The sequence below is a fragment of the Tinamus guttatus genome, unplaced genomic scaffold (genome assembly GCF_059628265.1).
Source record: "Tinamus guttatus ecotype Peru unplaced genomic scaffold, ASM5962826v1 Tinamus_guttatus_pri_ptg000056l, whole genome shotgun sequence".
Lineage (NCBI taxonomy): Eukaryota > Metazoa > Chordata > Aves > Tinamiformes > Tinamidae > Tinamus > Tinamus guttatus.
Genome location: NW_028288590.1, coordinates 2,929,438 through 2,954,597, shown reverse-complemented (window position 1 = coordinate 2,954,597; position 25,160 = coordinate 2,929,438). Strand labels below are relative to the sequence as shown.

The window sequence follows — 25,160 nt, the reverse complement described above, 5'->3', positions numbered from 1 at the left end:
GGCAACACGGAGCCTCCAGGCCCTGCTGTATCAATTGGAAAGCAACTGGCTGAGCTTTAGCTGTGGGAAACAGGACCCAGTGTCCAGCCACAGCTCTGTCTATGTGAAACCGAAGAGCTTTAGAATATGATATCCAGAGCTTCACCCTGCTGGTATTAGTGCAAAAACAGGAAAGTGTGAAGTCCAGTGATACAAATGAGTGGAGGAGAATCGTATTTTTCATCTGCTGAATTTGGGGAAATATCTGTGGCAGACAATGCTAGCACTTAGATTTATTATAGGACATATATTACGGGCGGCAGCCTACTATAGTAGGTGGGCGATGATTTATTATTATTAGGGACTTCGAACTGTGTGAAAGTAACTTCATTCTGTTGTTGCTGTTATTCATCAAAGGTGTTGCAAAATAAAGGTCTCTCAAGTGGAAAAGAGAGAGCACATTTGATTTTCCTGCCAGAAAGAGTAGTTATTTATGGCAGAATGCCAAATAGCTGCAGTTCTTGCTTATACCAGGTTACAGTTTCACTGCTATTATATATGTAGAAATAAAAAAGAGAGAAGGCAGGAGACAAGCAGAGTAGTTGCTCTTGGCAACTGTAAATGCTATTCTCTTCATACTGTGCTACATCTAACCAAAATATGTAAGGAAAAGGCAGATATGACTGAACACTTTTACCTTCACAGTGTGAGGAGACAGAAGTATCGATTGCTGGATAAAAGTTATTGAGGTGTAAGTGTTAGACACAAAACTGACCAAAGCATCACACACATTGTTAAGTGTTGTTTGGACATAAAAAATCTGAGGTCTACAGACATGCAATAACAGAAGTAGACATAAACATAGTAAAATGTTCATACTTGTTTAGGGTGAGGAAATGAAAGTATTTAGTCAAAGATGACATCTAGAACTGGAATTTCCCATAGAGGGAATGAGCAGGAAATGAGAAAAAGTGGAATAAAGTGATTCTGCAAGCTCACTGTAGCACATGAAAAGGATTTTTTTCTAGGATTAATTAATTAAAAAGGATTAATTTTCTAGGAAAATTAAAGAAACACTTTTGTCTAAAAGCGAGTGGGGTAGGAGACTGGATCTTGACCTGACATACAAAGGGAGGTGATTTTTAGATTAAATGAGGACAAAAGTCAATGTAGTAAAAAGTATATTTTTCTCATAATAAAAATGTAGAATTTACTCAAATCTCTTTTAGTTTCTCTTTTAGAAATATTAGATCCCGAGTTGCTCATGAGACATCATTATATGTCTGAACCTCCTGCTGGGTGGCTGCAGGCCAGCTACTAGGGGGAAGCTAAAGTTTGGGCCCACACTAGTTAGCAGATGAAAGGAAAAAAAAGGCATCATCTTAACTGATTAAACCACTATCATAATGTCCTGTGGTTGTCCAAAAACCCTCATGGAAAACTAGTCATGGAACATGTTTGTTTCAAACAAGAAAATGCACTGTCACACAATAAAAGAGTCCTCGTATTTTTTTTTTCCCTTAACTTTTTCTAAGTCTTGAATTGAAAGACTTTTATTTAATGATCACTAAATTCATCCCAGATTATCCTTTCTCCTCTTCATTTCTATCCGGGAGTGCTCTCCTTCCCACAGCACAGCCTTGAGGTAAAACAGCAGCGAGGAGTCTGACTTATTTACTGCCAAATCAGAGTACACCCAGGAGCACCCGTGGCAGTGACCTTTGGGCAGCTGGAATACCTCCAGAAGTGATTTTATGCCTGAGTGTCTCCAGCCCAAAGCTAATAGACTGTTTATTCCAAATTCTCCCTTCTTGGCCCCTCAGGATCTGAACTAATAGCCATGCAATATAGCAGCTCAGCAAAAGCCTTGTTCTCAAGACTGGTTTTTAGGCTCTTCTTCCAGACATATCTGTCCCATACCTTTGATTCCACCTCCACCTCCCTAAAAAAGCCACCTCATTAAGAAAGTCACTCGTAACTGAGAACCAAAATGAGTCTACTGAGAATGAGGATTGAGTCAACGTTGCCGTGAAAGGCCCTGTCACTTGGGCCTGCTTGGAAAGTGCAGGAGATGAAGATAGATATTCCTCTGACATGGAGGATGTATCTTAGCTTGTAGTCTTCCAGGCTCATAAGGAAGCAGGTAGGCGAGGGAAAAGCTGGAAGTTAAGGTAATGAAATGATTTTGAGTTTTAAAACACAGAGGTGTGGAATTAGAGGGGTGAGGCATGTAGAACTAAAATTCAGGGCAGTGAATCATCATTTGTCATTCTTATCTTTGGAGCAGTAGGACAATGTAAGGGGTTTTTCTTTCTGGTTAAAGGAGATCTCTGAGTAAAAAAAGTAACTAACTGGTTGAATGGAGAATTAGAAAGGTCTTAGCAGTAGGTGAACATGGAAAGGACTGTGGAGAGAATGAATTAGAAAATGAAGGAGCTGGATCTTCTAGGTCTTCTGAAAATTCAGTACATTCTTCAGAGATTTTCTGAAACAGGACTAGCAGTCATATTCCAGAGCCTTAAGGTTGGCTGAATTGAGGCTCTACAGTTGGAGGCAAAGAAAAAAGGTTGAAGAATTAAATGGAAAGATAAAAGGTGAATTAGAAATGGAAGAGGATCCAAAGAGATTTAGAAACAGTGCAGTGATCTAATTCTGCTTTCTTCTGTCTTGCTCGGCATCATAAAAATCCTTTTTTATTTTTTTTTCCTTTCTACTAGAGAACTTTGTTAGAAGGAATAACTCCATTTCTTTAGTGATCTTTTTTTTCCCACCCATGCACATTAGAGCCTAGTCAATCCACAAGAAGGAAAAGGGAGGAGATGAGTAGGCTGGCAACTGAAGGACAACGATAACTTTACCCACCATTTAGTCCAGGCAGAATCTACTGGACACCTGTCAGTAGCCATTTAATTTATTGCTAAACTTGAACTCTAAACTGTAGTTGGTAAATCTATGGGATAGATCAAAACATATCTGAGAGACCTTCAAATTATCAACTATTACAGCTGTTTGATTACTTTGGAACTGCTACTGGTATGTGATATCAGCTCAAGGCCATGTCTGTAACTGTCCGGATCAACGAAGTTCTCTGCAAAAAGAGGCCAGAACAAAGACAAAATTGACTGTCCAGAAGTGGTTAATTAATAGCTTGTTAGCTCGACCAAATTCCCTTACATACACTGGTGCACCTACTGTATATAAAAAGTGACCTGTCTTCTGTACCGTTCTCAGCCACTTCTTCTGCCATACTGGCAGTTACCACTTCCAGGTTTTCCACTTGGAAGTTTTCGGGCATTGACCTAAAATGTTTGTAGCACCCTGGATCTGGGTAACGGTGGCAATACTTTGTTGTGTTTATTGGTTTCTTATAGGAAGAAGGAGGAGGAGGTAAGAAATCTTTTTTAAAATGCATCTTAGTGTACCCATACTGTGTGTGAGACTAAAAGCAGTGTAATCTGAGGAGTATCAAGTTGACAGGTGCAGTATAATGGAGGCAACACTGTAGTTTGAACTGTTGAGAAATTTAGGCTACATTTTTTGTGTACAGGCTGGGGTAATCCCTGGGTGTAGATACATAGCTATAAATCTATATTTGTCTCAATGAGGTAAGTACTGGGCTATAGTTTCACCTGTACTGTAATCACAATGAATTCCCACTTATTTCTAGTATAGTCTCATACCTACTTATATTCCTTATCTAACCTTTCATATCTAGTTACAGGCTTTAATAGAGATCATAAGTGTATGTTTACTATGTCAAATTCCTATTTTTTTAATCAGGAGCTTGTATCATTTTTACAGAAAGAACAAGAAATTTGTGTACTTGTTGTATCGTAATATTTTTGTCAGGCCTTTTTTTTTTTTTTTTTTTTTTTTTGAGAAAAAAGGCTATGATGGAATCACAGAATGGTTGAGGTTGGAAGGGACCTCTAGAGATCATCTGGTCCAACCCCCCTGCTCAAGCAGGGACACCTAGAGCACGTGGCACAGGGTGGCATCCAGGTGGGGTTTGAAGATCTCCAGAGAAGGAGACTCCACAACCTCTCTGGGCAGCCTGTTCCAGTGCTCTGTCACCCTCATGAAAAAGTTAAAGTATGAAAAAGTTAACTTTGCATAATATCCAATAGGATCATACTTGAAGAACAAAAATATTATTTGGAAGTTATTTTAGCATCTATCTTTTCACTTTATCCAATAAAGGAGTTATTTGATTTTCAGATTAAAATATGTCATTTAAGCCTAGGCTTAACTATAGTCATGTGCTTAATGATGCTATGTCTGAAAGACTAACTTTTATGCTTACTGAAGATCATGGCAAAATTCCCACTGTTTTCAGCACTGCAGGATCCAGTCCAAATGGGACATGCCAATAATAACAACCTTTCTAAACTCAAAAGTATATTCCTTTTGGGATTCAAATTAAATTGCCCAAGGACCTCTCAAACAATATCAGTGGGATGGTTTGTTTATTTATGGGTCAATTATGAAGCTGTGCATTTAAGTTAGGTCAGTGGAAACAACGTTGTATTTAACCAAGTGAAAAATAAGTTCCCGAGTTAGGGTTTAAAAAAAAAAAAGAGTGATGTAGACAAACTATGTTTCATGATGCTTATTGAAATGCATAAAGTTATTCTTTCTGCATAAAGTATACCAACAGCATAGCAGAAAGCAAGCATTACAACACGTCTAGCATCACTGCTTAGTAGACTGTCGTGGAGGAGACACCTTGAGGCACACTCCTAACTTCAGCCTTTGTTTGCATTTTGCAGGCGGCAGGGAGAGCCACCGCTTGAAAACGGGTTCCTTCCGTACCTGGGCTGTGCCTTGCAGTTCGGTGCCAATCCTCTCGAATTCCTCAGACAAAAGCAGAAGAAGCATGGCCACATTTTTACTTGCCGAATAGCTGGCAAGTACATCCATTTCCTCACTGACCCTTTTTCATACTGTTCATTGATACATCATGGAAAACACTTGGACTGGAAAAAGTTCCATTTTGCTACTTCTGCCAAGGTACCAGTTTAAAAATGGCTGTAATACTTAACATGCAAAATATCTGCTGTCAGGTCAGACAGTACCTAGTTAATCTCTACATAACTTCATAGCATAGCTACATTTTTGAAATAAAATTTGTTTTATATTTCTGTTCATTATCAGTTTATCAGTTTGGCTACTTAATAACTGCTTTGGTCAGTGAGAAAGTATTAGTTCTAGTATTAACAGTCCTTATTATGCTTCCCTCTAGTAAGGTAGGAAATTAAACTTTAGCTTTAATTTCTGTAAGAATTTATCATCAAGATTATGCCAGGCCTTAATTTTCATATATACAATTTCTTTTGTGACAGGCTTTTGGGCATGGTAGTATTGATCCAATGGAAGGAAACACCACTGAAAATTTTCATCAGACTTTCATTAGAACCCTTCAAGGTAATGCTCTAGATCCCCTCATTGAAGCAATGATGGAAAACCTGCAATATGTCATGCTGCAATCAAGAACATCTAAATTTCATCCTAATACCTGGGTGACAGAAGGACTTTATGCATTCTGTTGCCGGGTGATGTTTGAGTCTGGCTTTTTAACACTTTTTGGTACAGAATTTAATGCAAGTCATGATAAAAACCTATTGAAACAGGAAACCGAGAGAGCTCATATCCTAAATGCCCTTGAAAACTTCAAGGAGTTTGATAAGATCTTCCCAGCCCTCGTGGCAGGCCTGCCGATTCATCTGTTCAAGAGCGCCCACAGCGCGCGTGAGAAGCTGGGAGAGGCCCTGCTCCACAAGAACCTGCTCAAGAGGAACAGGCTCTCTGAGCTCGTCACCCTCCGCATGTTCCTGAACGACACCCTGTCAACCTTCGATGACAAGGAAAAAGCGAAAACCCACGTGGCAGTGCTGTGGGCCTCGCAAGCAAACACCATTCCCGCCACCTTTTGGAGCTTGTTCTATCTGATTAAGTAAGTCCTAATGCTTCTACTTCTCCAGATGAGAAGGCTCCCAATGCAATGGGAAATTTTCACACTGTTTCCCTAGAATAGGCAAAATAAGCTTTAACCTGACTGTTCCTTTCATAGATACTGAGAGGAAAATAGTTTATACATTGACTGGCCTACAGAGATTGAAGGAATTGTGCAGAATCTGATGGCAACTCGCTGCCACCCTGCAGCAGTGCTGTTACATGTGAATAAAGCTGCTTTGTCAGAATGAAGAGCTAGGTTCCTTAATAGAACAGGGCATTCAAAGCCTTTCATGGGTCAGATTTCTTGTATCTAATTTACCAAATTTCAGACTAAACTGTCTTATCAGGTATTTTCCTATAATTTGGGGTCACACTTAACTTCAGATATCCGCAGTGTATACTGTAACTGTTGGTCTTGTTATTCATGAGAGGGTGGACAATTTAGGGAATATTATTAAATGTCCATTTTAGAATTAATGTATGTGGATTGTAATCTCCCACTGCATGATTAACTCTATATATGCATCTAAAAGTCTGATGCTTTTACCTAGTCAGCAGGTTGCATGCCTCAAATTTATTTGCCAGTCATAATAATTGCAGTTCTTTGGGACTTTTCATGCCAAGAACCTCATTGTGTTAAATTTCTTTGTTCCTGGAGACTTTTAGCATTCAAAGTTCGTCTTTATAACAATGGCAGTATTGCATCCCATACTACAAATTATACATATTTCGCCATTACTCATGCACTCCATGTTTGTAAGAAAGTCAAGAAAGTGGAAGATACTATGCTGATTTTAGTATTAGAAAGATTCTTTTCAGATAGACAGAACATTGCCACATAATAGCACGCCACTAAGGATACATGATGTTGTAAAACTGATCCTGTTCTAATATTTTTTACCTGCAGTGGGGCTATTGCCTCATCTGCAGGCAATTGTTTAATTTCTTTTTCTTGGCATCACTTTTAGTGACCTCACTCAGCTGTGTGTAGTTTAGCTGGCCGTCTTATACACATTAGTTCTGTCCCACCCACCATGGAGAGAGAATCAAATATATGAAGTTCTTTTCCATTTTTGGAGTTAATATATCTTTGCTAGTGAATGAAAAACTGTAATTGTATTAGTAGATTTTGTGGGAACATTTTAATTTTAGAAGGTTGTACTTGTCAGCTAACAAACTGAAATTTAGTCAGGAATTAAATGAATGGCAAACCCCCTCTTTATTCTATTCTTAAGTGTGAGATCAAGTTATTTCTGCCATTTTGATTTCAGGAGTCCAGAAGCAATGAGAGCTGCTACCGAAGAAGTGCAAACTACTTTGGAAAGTGCTGGAGAGAAGATCACCTCAGACAGCAAAAATATTTCCTTGAACCGAAAACAGTTGGATAATATGCCTGTACTGGGTATGCTCATTTTATGGAGCAGTATGAAAAATCATCCTACAATTTTCAGAATCTTCTGCTTTTTATCGTATAACTAAATTACTATGTAACTAAATCACTATTATCAAACAAACACCAAAACAAAATCAATAACATTCTTTAGCAATGGTCAACACAATCTTATCAATTTCCCAAATAGTACTGAGAATATCAAAATTCAAATGATGAACACTTTTTTCTAGATAGTGGCATGTGTAAAAACTGCTACACAGCTTCATAGCATTAGAGAACCACGGCTAATTCAGAACATTTTTTTTTTTTAGTAGTGACTTAAGATCAAAATAAAGGATGTTGCCAGATTTTATATCTCAGCCGTTACTATGCAAAGCAAGGTCTTCTAAAACAGTTACTTGTATGTTCTCAGTGTCCTGCAAATGACAGGTACCTTGTTCAGAAATGACCAAGTTAAAAAAAAAAAAAACAGTTTATAGTGAAATAAACCCAAAATATAGCTTTTTGTTAGTACTGTTCTCTGTGCATCACCTTTAGGTTTCAGAAAGTCCAGTTCATTGCAGTAAAATTTTCTCTCACTTTCAAATACTTTGCATCATCTATTAATATAATTCTTGAGAAAAGTAGATTACGTCTTCAGTATCTGCAGATCTGCAGAAAGGATAATAAAACTAATAACAAATAAGAAAGACACTTTCTTAGATATTTATGAAGTTATTGTTAAATTATATCTTTAAATAAATGTAGGATCAGAGAGTGAGTCTGCTATAGTTCAAAATATAGGACCTCCCCCCAGGACGTACACATACTATTTCCATGTTAATAGTTCTTTTTCCTCTCCCTATAGACAGCATCATCAAGGAAGCAATGAGGTTATCGAGCGCCTCCATGACTTTCCGTGTTGCTAAGGAGGATTTCACACTGCACTTAGAGAAGGAGCTCTACAACATTCGCAGAGATGATATCGTAGCTCTTTATCCTCAACTGTTGCACTTCGATCCAGAAATCTATGATGACCCCTTGGTAAGTGTACCCTGGAGACTCAATGATAGGGAGGAGACTAACTGTCCTGTGCAATGCTAACTGCAAGAGGCCCTTACCTCTCTGCCTGCCTTTTATTTCTTAACAGTGGTAACTAGTCCTTAGAGTTATTCAAATATCCATTAACTTTATTTTTTGGTGGATTTTATTCTAGACATTCAAGTACGATCGCTATCTTGATGAGAACAGAGGAGAAAAGACTGACTTCTACCGCAATGGTCGCAAGTTAAAATATTATTATATGCCATTCGGGACAGGAATTGCAAAGTGTCCTGGCAGGCTATTTGCTGTCCATGAAATTAAACAATTTTTAACTTTGATACTTTCATATTTTGAGATAGAGCTTATAGACAGTAATGTGCAGTGTCCAACTTTAGACCAATCCCGTGCAGGACTGGGTATTTTACAACCAACCAATGATGTTGATTTCAGGTACAGATTGAAATTCCTATGAAAATACATGTTGTATTTGCTACGTATAAACCATATACTACAACATAAAATTTGTATATATTATATGTATATAAAAATAAGAATATTGTAAGACTGGGTGAAAATCTGTAGGAAGATGCTAATTTATCAGTCTGGCAGAAAATGCAGTAATTATACCATTATGGTACTGGAATGCAGTGGGGTTAATGTGCAATGCTGGCACATGTTTCCTCTTTTACTAAATGCAAGTTGGAATCTTGAGCTTATGTATCTACACTAGTCCTTCTCTTCTGCCAGCAAATATTTTCCCAGAGCAATAGAGTTACAATTTTGTCCCGTAGTTCAAAATAATTTTCAAAAATTCAACCACAGTTAACATTTGGTCTCTTTTATAACTGAAAAAAAAGATCCCCTTCATAGCTAAAATAGCATTTTATTGTAAAAAGGCAGACTGAGTGTGGGGAAAGGGGAGTTGCCTGGGGAAGTACCTTTATGTTTTCATGAAAAACTAGAAAAAAACTTGAAGAAAATCTACAAACCTTTCACGTTCTAGTGAAACTGCAAGAACTTGTATTATATTCATTGTTACATATTTCTTTTCAAAAAATTTTAAATGTATTAAAATAAACGATATGAGCCGAACAAAATGCACTTCTGAACCATGGGTGGTTTCAATTGCTTAACATTCTTCATGATTACTTGCTAATCCAAAGTCAGGTGAGCCTGCTTTAAACCAGACAATTCAAATGCCAATACAAGGGTAAATTAATAGCCATTCTGAGTTTGGCTGAATTTTGCAGCATTCTGTAAACTCTGTACTTCCATGGCCTGATGTTCTCTCTGTTCCCTTGATCTGTGAAAAGCTGAAGTGTTAAGTAGCTCCCAAAGCTGACTTGACAAGCAGCCACCCAAGGAATACTTACAGAACTGGGGGAAGGTTAAAAGCACCAAAGAATTCACCAAACAGGAAAAAATCAAGTTTTGAACACTGTGGGGTGGCAACTGATATGATCCCCATGTGCTGCTGCTCTCAGAGAAAGCACAGGAGATAGGAAAGCTGATGTCTCCATATTTGCATTGACTACTTGGTACTTTTTGCTCCTTCCTCTATTACGTGATAATCCAGATCCACACTAGAATTATATTCTCATGGCTTTGCTTGACTGATCTTGACCGGTTTTCCTGTGCCACTTGCTCTGGGTGTCCCTGCTTGAGCAGGGGCGTTGGACCAGATGATCTCTAGAGGTCCCTCCCAACCACAACCATTCTATGGTTCTGTGGTCCTATCTTATTTACAGAGCCCTCCCACTATACTGTCAATGTGTGCATGAGGTCAGATGGTTATACGTCATGTTTTCTTTCCCAAGACTCACAAGCTCTTACCTCAACTACTACATCTTCCCCTTACTATTCTCCTTTTCCATTCCCTCTGTATGATGGTTCTGAAGTCAGTACTAGCATTGCTGTTGACCGTGTCTAGTACAGAAAGTGCTTTACTGCAACTTGCATAACCCTCTACATATTTCTAATACAAATCATCTAAACTGATATCCTTAAAACTCCATTTACAATTAAAATATCTATCCATACTTTTTTATTTGTAGTGCATATAGTTTCACATGATGAACAACTTTTAAGAATGATATACCCCCACATGCAAAGTGCACACATGCACAACTTCCATGCAGTTTTAATAAATCCGAGTCCAATGGGAAAATAGGAGCGGTTATGACTGCGGAATGCTCAGGAGATCTCCCAAGACATCTTGTGGCTAAGTTGTTATGGTCTGTCTTAGAAGTGCGCCAAAGAAACTTCTTCAACAAATAAAAGTGTTCCATAAATACACAGCTTGAGGGTATAACTCTTGGGGCCTCCCAAAAACTACATAGTCATTCTGGGCCAAAAGCAAATAGTATTTTAATGTGAAAATTTCATCCTGCAATGAACTGAAAATCAATGTCAAACAGTGAGACAAAAGTGAACAGTGAGACAAGGTCCTCCAATTTGGCTTGCCCACGCCACTGCAGTCAAGTAAGTTTCTGTAACATTAAAAAAGGAGGGAAAAAAGGTATTCTGGGTCATCTAGGTAAAATCTATTATCATACAAGGCCAAAACTGGGCTGGCAATATTCATCAGCTGCTTAGAGGCTGGTAACATCAGAAAGCTACCCCAAGACTGGGTTCTAGCCAGACTCCTTTTAACCAGCCAGCCAACTTTTTTCATAAATTATAAATATTCATAAATCTATCCTCTTTAATCTAAATCAGACGATTAGAACTTTAAGCTTGACCAGAAATATTTATACAGACAGTATGCACAGATTAAATTTATATGCACCAGGACTATATTTTAGAAATCTGTCTTCCATCTATATTCATTATGCAGCATGGGATTTCAAGCAATTATTTTATATTATCCAAATGTTTTGTATTTTGCCTTTGTTTTTTGCTTATGCTTATACATAAAAACAAAGTGGAGACTTTTTTTTTTTAAAAAAAAGAAAATTCCAGCATTACACATTTTTTTTCTTGACTCATCCTTTCATATTATGTGCTTGATTTAAACCCTATTAAGAGCAAAGACAAAGACTTATTAAGAGTCATTAAAACTTATTAAAAGCAAGGGACAGCTCCAACTGCAGGCTAGCAATCTGTCCTGAACTCAAAAGATTCTACAAAGGATTATAACAATGATGTGCAATATTATCTGCTTCTCTAAGGTATTTGAGCCAGCTGGAGGCTCATTCTTTTACGACTGCCATTAGTCATCATGAAGACTGTTTTTGAAACACACACCTTGGCACCAGTTCATGCAGCACAGCCATCTTGTAGGAATAGCAATTCAGATGCTTATATTAAAATGGCCAGCTTTTTGTACGCCTTGCACTGCTCTCCCACAGCACCAATTCAAAAATTTCCAGAAGCAGTTGAGTCACAAGAACCTGCCCCAGCAAGAGTATATGTTTTTTCCCACTGGGCATGGATTTATTAAAATTTCATTGAAATGTTGATTTTGCTTGCATACTTTGCATGTTGGGATAGATTAGTTTTAAAGGAAAGTGGCTCATAATGTACATCAGTATAAAAACAGAACAAAAGCAGCTTAACTGCTTCCAGACTGACTGACCACACTGAAGAGGCAGGCTCAAGGGTCCATACACCTCTTGCCCAAGAAAGTCCAGTGCCTTCCCCAGGAAAGTATCTTTATATGATACTTTATATGCATAAAAGGTCACCAGACGATCGTGAAGCAGAGCTGACACCAGACCATAAACAAGGCACCCCAGGGTTGCCTCAGGTGCCCCCATGGTCAAGCTGACCCTGCTGCAGGAGCGCAGCACTTGCCACTCACTGTCCCATCAGCTCTCTTGCTGGGGCTGGAATTCTGAATGGGAGCATGGATCCATAATCTGTGAATTGCTATTCATTGGGAAACAAATATAAATCAACGGAGGAAGCCAGCTCTTTTTGCCTAGCTCTGGACTCCTGTGAACATAGGGAGCATATCAACATGTCTTCAGAGGGCTTCGTGCAGTTATGCCAGAGAGCTGTCCTAGTGTTATGTAGCTGAGAAGAACCAGTATAATCTCCTGAGTCGAGTTAATTTATTTCTCATTTGCTGTTTTCTATCTAAACTGTCTTTCTAAAATTCGGACAAGGATTTACTGGAGACTCATGTATCATCCTACTGTCTAGTGTAACTGTACCTCAGATAGATATAGCTTTCAAGGTGGGTGGAAATTCAAGTCTATTCCCGCTTGGTAGAAATTAAAATAAACCTCTAGATATTGCCACTGATCTGCAGCTGAGTTGAGGGAGAACTGGGGAGAAGCAAGTTCCCAGCAGCTGTCTGCTACACTCGTGATCAGACCATGAGTCCAATGTAGTGGAGACTGGGCACCGACAGCTCTAGTGCTTTGCTCTCCCTTGCACTCCACATTATTAATGTTCCTCCTTTGTCCTGCAGTTGCTCAAAAATTTCAGATTTTGTTCTATCCAAATTAGCTGACAGCAAGTTTCATAGGTGAGTTTAATAGACCTGTCTGAAACAATTTTGGCAGAAGACCCTTCTAAAATTAAGTTTACATATAGTTAAGAACATATAAAGATTAATCTACCATCTACTATTCTGCCAGTGGTATGAAAGCTCTTTGCATTCCTTCCTTAGAAAAGTTTGTCAAGATAAAAATGAAAAGGAAAAAAAGAGTAGTCTCTTTCTTCTTTGTGACAAAAGAAAGACAGATGAACAGTTTAAACAATTTTGGGTAGGGATTTCATTTATTTATCTGGATTTCATGTAAATATTTTGGTTTGTTGTCACAGCTGCTAATTTTCTACCTTCAGCTGAACCTCTGTTACTGGAGTCACAGAGATATAAGTGAGGGGAGAAGATGGTACAAAGTCTGTGGCTGCTAAGCCTCAGCTAAAGTAATCACATAGTGCAGCAATCAATACTCATCTGCCTCGCAAGGGTCATGGACACCGCAAGGTTATTACAGGACAGTTCTGCTTGCCGACTCTCCAAATAGCAATACTTTCCTTAAGATTGAAGACAAAAAAAAAAAGCATGACCAAATACTCTGAGAACAATTTAAAAATATTAGGCAGACCCAGTCTATTGGGAGTAAGCAGCCTACCCCATGAGCGGTATTTCACATAGATAAAATATAGGCAGAAATGGAGCTAAGACCCTATCTCCCAAGTAAGTACCCTAACCTCTAGGCTAGGTCAGACATTCACTGCTTAGTGAATCTGTAGCACTTTTTCTCTGAAAAACTGAAAAAGAGCAACAGGATGGTTTGAATGACTCCCTGCCTGTAGTCTGATGTCTAAATGACTCTCTTAGCAGAGTAAAAGGTTCAATTTCAACATGGGGACAAAGGCAAAGGAAGGAGCTGACTCCAATCTCTCCTATGGCCAAGAGGAAGGCACTAACATTGTGGCTGTCTCTCTGTAAGAGTCACCAGTAACTCGTGAGAGAGGTGCAAACACATCATGGATTAGGCACCCGAGAGATGTGTCTCTGGGGCTAGTGTCTCTGCACAGCAATCTTGGAAATAACACACAGGCAACTGAGTGAGAGCCTAAACTGAGCCTAAATCTGGGCAGAAAGAGGTATTTAGAATGAAGCATAGAATCATAGAATCATTATGTTTGAAAAAAACCTTCAAGATCATCAAGTCCTGCTGTAAAACAGATGGGGTCTGGGCAGTGAAAATGTTTCACAGTTTTCAGGCTAAAAAAATCTTTATATTTCCAACCGTGGAGTTCTGGGAAGGGACACAATGACCTTACTAATGGGGAAGGACATTTTAGAAAACAAGGCACGGCTTTTACATTTGTGAAACTATGCTGGTCATAGCTGCTGGTCACCAGCTGTGTCTCATCCACAGAGATAGCAATTCAGCCAGCCTTCTGCTGGATGCCAGGAGACGTGTCAAATCATCCTGGATCATCCTGCTTCAGCAGTCTGAGCCAGCTCACTCCCAGCAAAGCGAATGTGGAGTAGCAGCAGGCAAGTGTGGAGGGAGCAGAAGGGGTCTGTGAGGATGGGAATTTGGTAGCATCGGCTCTGGGTGGCTGGTCATGAGATTTTTTTTCTGAAAGAATGAAATAAGTTTTAATGACGACTATAGCTTAGGTCAGCAATGTGCTTAAAAAGATATTGTCCATGGTCTGGATGAGAACGGACGGCTGTAGCAGCATAGGAACTCAGTGTTGATGAGCAGTGCTAGAGCACAGACCCAGAAGGCTGAAGGCAGGGTCAAGATTTGCTCTCTCTGACCCTGCAGTAACTACAATTAGGTCAACAGATTTGCACAGGTTGCAGGGGGGCTTGCACATAATTATGCCTGCAGTCTGCCCCTCATTAGCCAGCTGTATAGGGGAGGATTGGCGGTAAAGGCATGCTTTGCCTCAGAGTAACCTTTGGATTAAACTATAAAAAGGTTACATATTATTAAATGAACTATTGTCAGTGTAAACACACACACACCTTGCTAACTGTTGTTGACTTAGGTTTGTTTTCTGCCAAGATAGACAACTTTGGGGGACAACACTTAAAATCAAATGATCTTCACATGTCATGAAAAAGAGAGAGAGGTTACCTTATCCCGGTTCACTGAAGAGCTACAGATTTTTTGACTGAAAAGTTCATTTTATATGACTCATTGATTAATAAAATTCTGCCTTCTCTACTTGTCTTTTTAAAGAAAACAGTCATTTCTGTAATACAGCTTATCAACTAGAAGGATCTCATAGAGATTTTGAAATATTAAATCTGTTTGATAGATTAAGTAACTCTTGTATTGAAGACATTTCAGTGTGAGGACCCATATAAATATTTTTCTGTTGCATTTGGGTAACAGTTGTTTGGAATTTGTTCAGTCTCCAACAGCTGCAGACTTTAGATGTATAAATATCCACAAAAACTTCATAAGACCATAGTCCATCCCTGAGTCAGACTAAAGGTCCATCTAACCCTAGCAAGCAACATTCAGTCATATTGGTTCTGTTAACTATGCCTCATGCTCTCGGCACATTAGTTATTTCCATGTAGTTTTCAGACAAAATGTGTAAAAAGAGCAAGACAAGTGTTGTCCATTGTGGTTTTAAAATGGTGTATCTGGAGTTAGAAGACATTCTGCTGTGCTTATTACAGGGCTTTTCCTGAAATTTGATGATATGATAAAGTATTGGCAGCTCTGCAGTAACTATAGAAAACATAATCAGACTACAGAGGTGCTGGGTGCACCTGTATTGCTTTCCACAGTTATAGTTATTGCTGCACCAGTAGTTGGATGAGGACCTTACAGGAATTACACAGGCACAGTCCAAAGGACCAGGCTTCTCCTGAAGAACGCCCAAGCTAAGAAAAGAACAAGAGATGGAGGTGAACGGGGTTATTCCAGAGGGGTGCAGGACAACAACGAAGCAGTGTTATTAGCATGCCAACTAGTGACCTGAATACACGAGCAGCTTGGCTAATGTCAAGTTTACCACAGGCACTAAAAGCATCTTGAACAGGTCAGAGCTAAAATATGACAACAGGATAGCGAGTAGCAGGTGACAGATGTGAAAGGAGTGAGCTGTGCTTTACCTTGAAAGTGAAAAGCAGCCGTTTGTCCTTGCTGCTATAACGTAGGCCATAGCAGAAGGGGAGGGAGGAGGCATCGCTGTGTGGATAAATGACTTTTGCAGCAAAATTATGAACAGATGTAGGTAGGACAGGAGGGCAAAATTACTATAGTGACAGAGAGTAAGAAGTGTTTTGTTACAAGGATGGATGAGAAAGGAATAATTTAGAGCAGTTATGCAAAAGCCAAGATATAACATTTTAATAAGGGGAGCAAAACTGACTGACAGAGATTGCTGACGGGTGACCAAGGGTGAGGACGAACTACTGGTTTTGAGGCCCAAACTGATTAAAGGCATTTGGAAGAGGATCGCTTGAATGAAAAGGATATAAATTCAAATGATAGGAAACTAGAAAAACAGCTTAGGACAAGCAACAGCTTAAGGAGCGCTCCAGACTGCAATATAAATGATGTGTTCAGCAAGCTCAGAGGTAAGCGAGAGGAATGACTGATCATGACATGACTTGATCCTGACTGAACTAAGTTTCTGTTAGAGCAGAGAAAAAAAAATAAGAAAAAGAAAAGAGCCAGGGACGACAGAATTTAGGAAAGGAGTGCAAGGCAGGAGCAAAATAGACCACAGGTTACTGCAGGAGCTGCCATAGGATGGAGCTGGGAAGAAGAGGAGGAGATCAGTAAAGGCACCAGTGGAAACCTGGTGGAAAACAATGTTTTCAGTGAACCAACATAGCGAATCTATGCTTTCAGACCAGATCTCAGACAGACCCTGTTCCAAACAGTAAATAAAATACAGCAGACTGAATTCACATGCATGTACTTATGCAAATATTTGCTAGCACTGTGATCAAAGTTATTAGGTGATAATGTTCAGCCCTGAACATTCTGCCTTGGAAGCTGGCCTTGAACAACATTTATTAAGGTGTTTCACTACTACAGCTATTGCTAAAGACCAGTACACAAGATGGCACTGCCAATTAACTTTGAACCTTTGTGCAGAGGACTACCAGTAAAAATGTCCAGAAAATAATGTATCTTGCACCTTCCAAGTAAAATACATGCAACAGTCAGCAGTGCTGTATGGCTACTGTTATAATATATGCATTGCCAAAGTCAGCTAGAAAACAATAAATACAGGAGCAGAATCTTCACTGCTCACTATGCTTATTTGGGGGAAATATATTATTAAGGTGTTTTTTTTCCCTAAATAAACAGTCTTTTCAAGTTTTTAATTTCAGTGTAGTTAAATTTGCAATATATAAATGGTGTGCTTACAAGAAGAAAAAACAATGGTGCTACATATGTATGAAGTGGGATATAATAAATAATGTATGACATAAGAAAAAAATACTGTATTGTGATGAAGACTGCACAGTTATTTTATGGAAAGAAAAAAATCATTTCCAGAGAGACAGAGAGCTAGAGTTAGCTCACACATGAAGAAACCTAGCTGTGAAACCGCATGTGAACGAGGTCTATAATCAATGGAGATCTGCTTGATACAATCAGAGCTCTGAGCTGCTGCCTGAGTATGTCTGTCTATTCCAGAACAAAATTCGCAAATCTGTAGTAAACGACTGACACTCATGAGGTTTGTCCACAAACAGGTGTCTACAACCAACCACTTGAAATGCCCTGTGACACCTCAGGCAGTCTCTGGGTTCATTTTATAAAGATATGCTTCCTCTAGGTCAAGTCTGTCAGCTTCATCGCATCTTGGGCATTTAAAGACTTCTTAGATCTAATTTTGACAACCTAAGCCCTGAAAGTCCACTGACGAGAAGAAAAGTTTGGACATTTTTCTCACATGTAAACACATGCTCTCATTCAGGTGTCAGCCTCTGAACTGAATCCCATTCTCAAAGTTTCAAGGACTTTCAAAGAAACATACACTTCAAATTCAGTTTTGGCGATCAATTCTTAAAATAAATTTATCTTTCTACACAAAAACAAGCTATTGCTCTTGCAAAAGAATACATTTGTCCTGAAGACTTTTGCTTTGAAATGTGCTCTGAAAGGGCACTGTGGAGAGAGATTGTTCTTTGTTTAGGCCTCATATCATAGACCTTGTGCACAAGCCAAGGGAGTCAAGACCTCATAGATCTGGAAAAACATTTTGGTCAACAGTGTTTTGTGGGAAAAAAAAAGAGTAAATTTTGATCTATCGAAATTAATACATCTGGTTTGTTTTATTTGCAGCCCAAGCAATCTTAGAAAAACAAGAACAGATTCTTTCCTTTCAGTCTGATCAAAATGAAACATATATTTTCTCTTCTCCATTTAAAAAGCTGTTTCTTTTCAAAAATCATTTTAAGCTAAAGCAATAATATATTAAACTTGTCTCATTTGATCTAGACCAGCTGTCATGATGTTGCGGTTTGCTGAAGATTCTGGACTACCTTGCTTCAGGTCAGATGTGCAGAATGGCTGCTGCCATCCAGCTCTTCCTGACATGAGTTCTTTTCATAGCTTTGTTGGCAACTAGAACTTCTACATTTTCTATTTTAACCACAGAATTGTTAACTCTGTCTTACCATGCACTCACATACTGAAATCTATATAGACTCATACATCTCTTTTTTTTTTCTTTTTTTCCTTGAGAATACTTCAAAGCCATTTCACTGGAGTTCTTTTGCAATAAAGGTTGACCCAAACACTAGGAATCAGTCTGCTTCTAATCTCGTCAATGTCAGCAGAAATCTTATCTAAAACTTTCATAAGAAGAGCAAACAAGGTGCAGTGCTCTTGAAAATCTTCTCTATAACTTTGAACATGAGAGCAGAGAATGGGTCTCAATTTTCTGCCTGCATGTATCATTAAAGTCCCAAGAGAGAGATTTCTCAGGATAAATTCCAAGAATGAATTTATATCTATTGATGAACACAAAAATATGGATCCACCAAACTACAGGGAGAGTATCCATTTTATTGACATAAAAACTTTGGTATGCCAAGTCTCCTGAATATCGCAGCCTTTCTGTTCAAATCAGTTGGTGAGATGCATGTTGCCTAAGCGCTTTACAGGAAACTTCAGCTGGAGAGCTGTATCTTTTCCTTACTTTAAAATAGAACAGAAAAAAACAAACAAACAAACAAACAAAAAACAAATTCCCAATCAGAAATTGAAGTCACCGATTGACATTTTGTGGTACTACTTATTGTTTTTGTTTCATGTTTATTCTGATAAGTTTCTATATAGTCAAATTTACATATATCAGATATTTGATGATGTGCAGATATTTCTTACAACATTACAATTTTATTAATTTACTTTTTTTTTCCCTATATGCAATAATAGAGAACCATCTGCACTCATAGGAGAAAAAAAGAATGTACTCTGCTATACTTATCTGTGCAAGATTTTGTAGCAATTGAAATCTACCTGCATTTTTACTTTCTCCTCAAGAAGAAAGAAAGAAATCAGTCATATCATTCAGAGGAAGAATTTTAAAGAAACATGAAGAGATCTGGGAAATTCTATTAAGGACTGCGTTCCAGTCTTGCTAATCTCAAATTGAAAAGAGACAAATAACCAAGTTATATTCAAAAAGCTTTATAAAGTAATGGCTTTGAGTCACAGATTATGTTACAGTCCTTGAGTCTTTTCCTTCTATGACATTCTGCACATCACCAGGTGTAACATTTTCAGTGTTGCCAGCATGTCTGTATTTGTGAAATAAGGTCTATCAAGTCCCTCCTGTAAGAGCTGTCACTTGGTGTCAATGGCCCCAACAAGTGATGCACATTTAAAATGAAAAGATGGAGATGTGGAACTTTTCCCTTTTTTTGCTCCCTTGGCCAAGCCATTCATTACCTCCTACCCAATATTTCTCACCTGCAGTTCCACACATTTTTCTATACTGTCACAGGTTTAAGTCCAAGCTGATTTATTTATTCCTTACTAAGTCTGAAGAGTAGGGGGAAAGAACTCTAGGGTACAAATGAATTTGAGATGTAGGTTTCAACCCAAATCATTCCGTGATTCATCACTCCTATTTTAACCCAGTCTCTGGATACTGAAAGCAGGAACGAGAAAACTCCTAGGGACAGATGCAGTACTCAGGAAGAGCTCATAGGCAAAGACATCTTTTGCTGCTGGAGCTTTTCTGGTTCTTCTTTACTTCTTCATTTAGACTCACAGAATGAGAGCCCAACAATCCCTGATGACTTCTGCAGCAGTCCACATGGATGGTCTGCTTTAAGAAATGCAGAAGCAAGAAAAAATCATGATGATGGCTAAGGTCTCCCACAGTTAGGCTGTGATACCTGCAGTTTTTGGCTTGTCATTGGTGGACAGATCATCTCCAAGAACAATTAGTCTCATTATTGGCATGAAACTAATGAGGCTCAGAGCCAGAAATACCAGCAAACTGCTCTGACCTTTGGTTAAAAGTGATAATTGCCCCCTTAGTCAAAAGTGGTGAGGAAAGAGAGAAGTCCGCAGTAACTTTTTCATCATCCTAACATTCAAAAGACAGAGAAATATAGAAATAAATCTATAGCAGTCTAATATTAAGCAAGAACCAGCCAACCCTCAATCTCTTGCTAACCAAGGTTCTTTGTTCTTACCATTCCCTTCTGATGTCCACTAGGATATTTGCAGCCAACTTTCCTGGAAACACCCCTCATGTTTACAATATTTTAGTTCACCCTGAGTAAGGGTAAAGGGTCATGTTTCTAAAGCAAATCCTGCATTTTACGCCTCTCCCTATGGACTAAAGCACTTTGTTCTGGCCAGAGAGGGACTGTGGAATAGACAGATACAAATACGTTCACAGAAGTAAATGGAGAAGTAGCACACAAGACATTCATACTCTTGGATTTCAAAAATTGAGCTTTGCTATGCCAAACAAAATGGGTGCTTGAGATGCAATTGACTGTGCTCCATCCTCAAGAAAGTTTCAGACAGAAAAGAAAGTACTGCATGATCAGTTTGAGTGGCCACCCAAGCAAAGCATTACTCACTCTTCCTCCTCAGTATGTCATGCCAAGTAAAAGCTGCAGAAGGTCAAATTAAATGAATGGTGGTGCAACATAATAATCTTCAACTCTGAAAGTATGGAATGAAAATAAGTTGTCAAAAGACTCCATTCCGGCAGCAGATGCTCAAGAAGGCAAAAATACAAGGAAGAAGGATGACATTTATGAAAAAAGAGTGGCAGCCGATCAGCATGGGAAGTATAAAGTGCAAACTCAAAGAGTGCAGCAATAGCTGGGGTAAGACTGCAATGTCTTTTCCTGCCACATGAGTCCCAGCTTTGCTAGCAGAAGACCACCTGGTGCAGGTTACAATCAACAACCCAGAATGACAGAAGGAAGGAAAAATCTATCCTACGGATCTGCTACTATCAGCTTAAACAGTGTTTGTAAACTGCTCTATGGAGAGGCAGACCAGAAAGGAAAATTGGGCTTGTGGTGACATTTAGCAAATGCTTAATTACTGTACCTGTACAAATACTGTTCAGCTGCACTACCTGAGCTTGCACATGCTGCTATTCTAAGAAAACTCATAAAACTACATGTGTGTTTGCTGGTGGCCTTGGCCACAAGTGAAGGGTATTTGGAAAACCCTGACTCCAGGTCACCTCTACCTTCTCTGCTTGCGCAGCAGATTGGGTAATAAAGCCTATAGAGACAACTAAGGCAAACAGACCTTGCCGGGTTGGCCTGCTCTGACTTTTTATGGGTTCAGCTAAACTACCACTTCAAAGGAGAAGGAAAGAGAACATGCAGTTCTTCATATATTTTTCCCTATAATGAAGCTATGGATGGCATGCATCAGTGCATCAGCTTGGAGACCCAGCCATTGCTTTCAGAAATTCTAGAAAGACAAAGAAAGAAGGCCATTGCCACAAAAAAAAATTTAGGATCCAAGCATTAAACTTGAAGATATTTTTTCTCATATGTGCCTATACAAGGCCAAGAGCCTTTAGGAACCTACTTGGGAGCATACATGAATGTTACATAGGAGCATTACATAGGAGAATAAGAATCTGCAGGCTCAAGCCTCTGATATGGATCTTAAAGAGATTTTCTGTACACAGATAATGTTTAGCTGAGTAAATAACGAGTAAAAGTTACTGAGTGCAAGAGGTCAGTGCAGGTTAGAGAAGAAACATGAAGAATGAAAGTTTTTCCAAAATTCCAGTTTTCTCAAATTTATCTGCTGAGTGCTACCTACTCCCTATCTACATATTTGCAATCTAAACTTTTCTTCTAAATTTGGACCACGTGATATTACAAAAATATGGAAAAAAGATAAAATCGTCTTCCAAAGGCTGAGATCTGCAACAACGAGAATAAAAGCACTACCTCAGCAAACCTCACACACAAGTCCCTTAGGGAGTCAAAGTTCAAAGGTGTCAGATAACCTACATAAGAAATTAAATGTGAACTATCAAGACACCACAAAATAGAGAAGAAGCTTAGCGGAGCCTGGAATAAAAAATGACTACCTAAATTTTATTTGCTCATATATGAAGCTAAGAAATAATTCTAGCTAACCAGGTGGTCAGTTCACTAACTGTGAACCCTAGGGAAGAGAGCTGCCTTCTGATGACTCTAGAGGGTTGCAGTCTTTGGGCAGGCCGACACCAGAGGTTTACTACAAAGGAAAGATGACAAATTTTGATTATATGATTTTAATTGCTTGGGGCTCACTTAAAACTGACATTGAGTGAAGATCAGGCAATCCAGATTTACTTAATGTGCCCAATTTCAGTATTTACGTACTTCATCTTGCAATTTTGCATTAAAGAAAGCAGAAGAAAGGTTTTGAAGGAAAGGAAAAGATTTCAGGTCTTCCTTTTGTAACAGAGTTTTGCAAATCACTATGATGAGTATAAATTAAATCACAATTCTGTGATTTTCTGCAAGAACTGTCACACTGCAGGAGCTATTCTACCCAAGAGGAACGATCAGCACCCACTAGGCAATAATTAGCAGGTAATCAGGAATGAAGTAAAGCACCTTTGAAGAGCTTGGTGACCTAGAGCATCACTTTGATTCAGCCAACAACCTTTATCAGAACAGTGACTCTATCAGCTAGAATGTGTCCCCATACAAAGCCCCACTCTCAAGCATCCTCACACTGAAGACTTGTTTTGCACTAATGTTCTAGTGCTTCCATCAGTCAAAAACACTCTAGTTAGATACTAACATGAAACGGTGACAACGCAGAATGGTTGAGGTTGGAAGGGACCTCTAGAGATCATCTAGCCCAACCCCCCTGCTCCAGCAGGGACACCCAGAGCACAGGGTACAGGGTGGCATCCAGGCGGGTTTGGAAGATCTCCAGAGAAGGAGATTCCACAGCCTCTCTGGGCAGCCTGTTCCAGGACTCTGTCACCCTCGCAGGACAGAAGATCTTCCTCACATGGAGATGGAACTTCCTATTCTAATTTATGCCCCTTACCTCTTGTCCTGTCACTGGCCACTGCTGAGAAGAGCCTGGTCCCATCATTCTCCCCTCAGATATTTATATATATTGATCAGATCCCCTATCAGTCTTTTCTCTAGGCCAAGCAGGCCCAGCTCGCTTACTCTTTCCCCATACAATAGATGCTCCAGTCTCTTAATCATCTCTGTTGCTCTCTGCTGGACCCTCTCTAGAAGCTCAATGTCCTTCTTGTTCTGGGGAGCCCAGAACTGCTCCTAATACTCCAGGTTTCGGCCTCACCAGAGCTGAGTAGAGGGGCAGGATCCCCTCCCTCAACCTGCTGGCAACGCTCCTCCTGATGCAGGCCAGGATCCCATTGGCCTTCTTAGCCACGAGGGCACATTGCTGCCTCATGGTTAACTTGTCAAGCAGGATTTCCAAATCCCTCTCCATGGGTTCCCCAAGTGAAAATATTTGGTATTTTTTAGGCTATATCTAGCAAACAACAGCAATTGTATTTCTTTGACAAAGGAAAAAAATAATCAAGACAACTTGTACTATCAACACCTACTAATTACTAAGAAGCCACAAACAGAATTTTCACAGTCCCACAAAAGTAATCTATTTTATTTGAACTTCCACAAACACATGATACAGCAAAATGATGCCTGCTTGTTTCTCTTTGGGAATATTCAGGCATTAATATTTAAAAGCTTTAAGAGCTCACCTACACAGACAAATTAGAGTTGGTTTGAGGTGAATTGATGAATGTAAAGTAGTAGCTCTTCCCAAATAATTCCCTAAAGGAAAATTTAATTCCACAGTTAAGACAATCTGGTTCTATTTACTTTAACTGACCTTGGAATATTTGTTTTCTATTTCCTCAAAAATGAGCCTACATGTGCAGTTTATTAATCATGAGCATTCATTAATCAAGGACAGATAGCTATTAACAAACAGACAAGCATTAAATAGCCTCCTTACATTTCAACTTTACATTTCTCATTCCCTGTAACATTCAGATGAACTGCTAGAGCTCCCTCATTGAAGGCAAAACAAGACTGAGGATGTAGATTGCTTACAAGCATAAGAAGGGGACATAAAAAGACATCTTACAGAAAGCCAGCCTAACACATAAAATTAAAGGAAGACACGTTGATTTTCATTGTTGGTCCATTCCAACAACTATAAAAAATATTTTTGCTTGGGAAGTACTTGAACTGTTTTTTTTTTTTAAAGCTTCCAATTATTGTTACGCTTTTCTCTTCTGAAGAGTCCTGCGCTACTCCCCTCCTCCACACTTTGTGAAGTGCTCAACTTAAGCCATTTCCATCATCATTTTCTTCCTAATAAACTAATTGTTACAAGCTCTTTCAACGTATTTTCCTTTAACCTTCCTCCCCATCCCTCCATTTCTATTGCTAAATGTAAATAATTCTGCTGCCTTGCTTTCCTAGTCTGTTGTCCAAGTCCTGTTTGAGGTCACTGCTTTCCAGGTTACTACCAGCCATCTTCTGTAGGTGGTGCTTCCAGCCTTGTAACGCAACTTTTGGCTGATCGGACAGCTACAGTTCACCAAATTTTCATCACAGTCGTTGCCTACTATTATTTATCACTACACATTATGAACTGACAATTAACTTAATGGGACCAGTTGTAGTTTTCATGTCTTCAGGAACGCACTCGGACTGGATCCATGGGACAGTAACCTGACACCTTTACTGCTTTGAGGGTTTCACAGATTCAGGATTCTGTTATGGCAGCCTGTTGCTGCTCGCTCCCTCACCTGCGTGCAGAACACTGTATACGCACCCTGAGGCTTGTCAGACTTGAAGAGCATGAGCAAGGACAGGGGCATCCTAGTCTACTCCTGGCGCAGGACAACACCA

General features: G+C 39.2%; 1 protein-coding gene across 1 annotated transcript; it reads left to right on the top strand.

Annotated features, from left to right (window-relative positions):
• The first annotated feature begins 3,579 nt into the window (after nt 1–3,579).
• Nucleotides 3,580–8,861, top strand: CYP7A1 (cytochrome P450 family 7 subfamily A member 1). The gene is made up of 6 exons (XM_088540114.1): nt 3,580–3,584; nt 4,749–4,989; nt 5,322–5,932; nt 7,206–7,336; nt 8,175–8,350; nt 8,523–8,861. Exons 1-6 carry the CDS (start codon nt 3,580–3,582, stop codon nt 8,820–8,822), a joined length of 1,464 nt encoding a protein of 487 aa, XP_088396240.1. The 3' UTR covers nt 8,823–8,861.
• Nucleotides 8,862–25,160: the final 16,299 nt, after the last annotated feature.

Bases quoted from the DNA above. Each gene is read 5' to 3' on its own strand.
- CYP7A1 (XM_088540114.1), top strand. The intron at 5,933-7,205 runs GTAAGTCCTAAT...TTTTGATTTCAG, and splicing joins AGCTTGTTCTATCTGATTAA to GAGTCCAGAAGCAATGAGAG. The intron at 7,337-8,174 runs GTATGCTCATTT...CTCTCCCTATAG, and splicing joins GGATAATATGCCTGTACTGG to ACAGCATCATCAAGGAAGCA.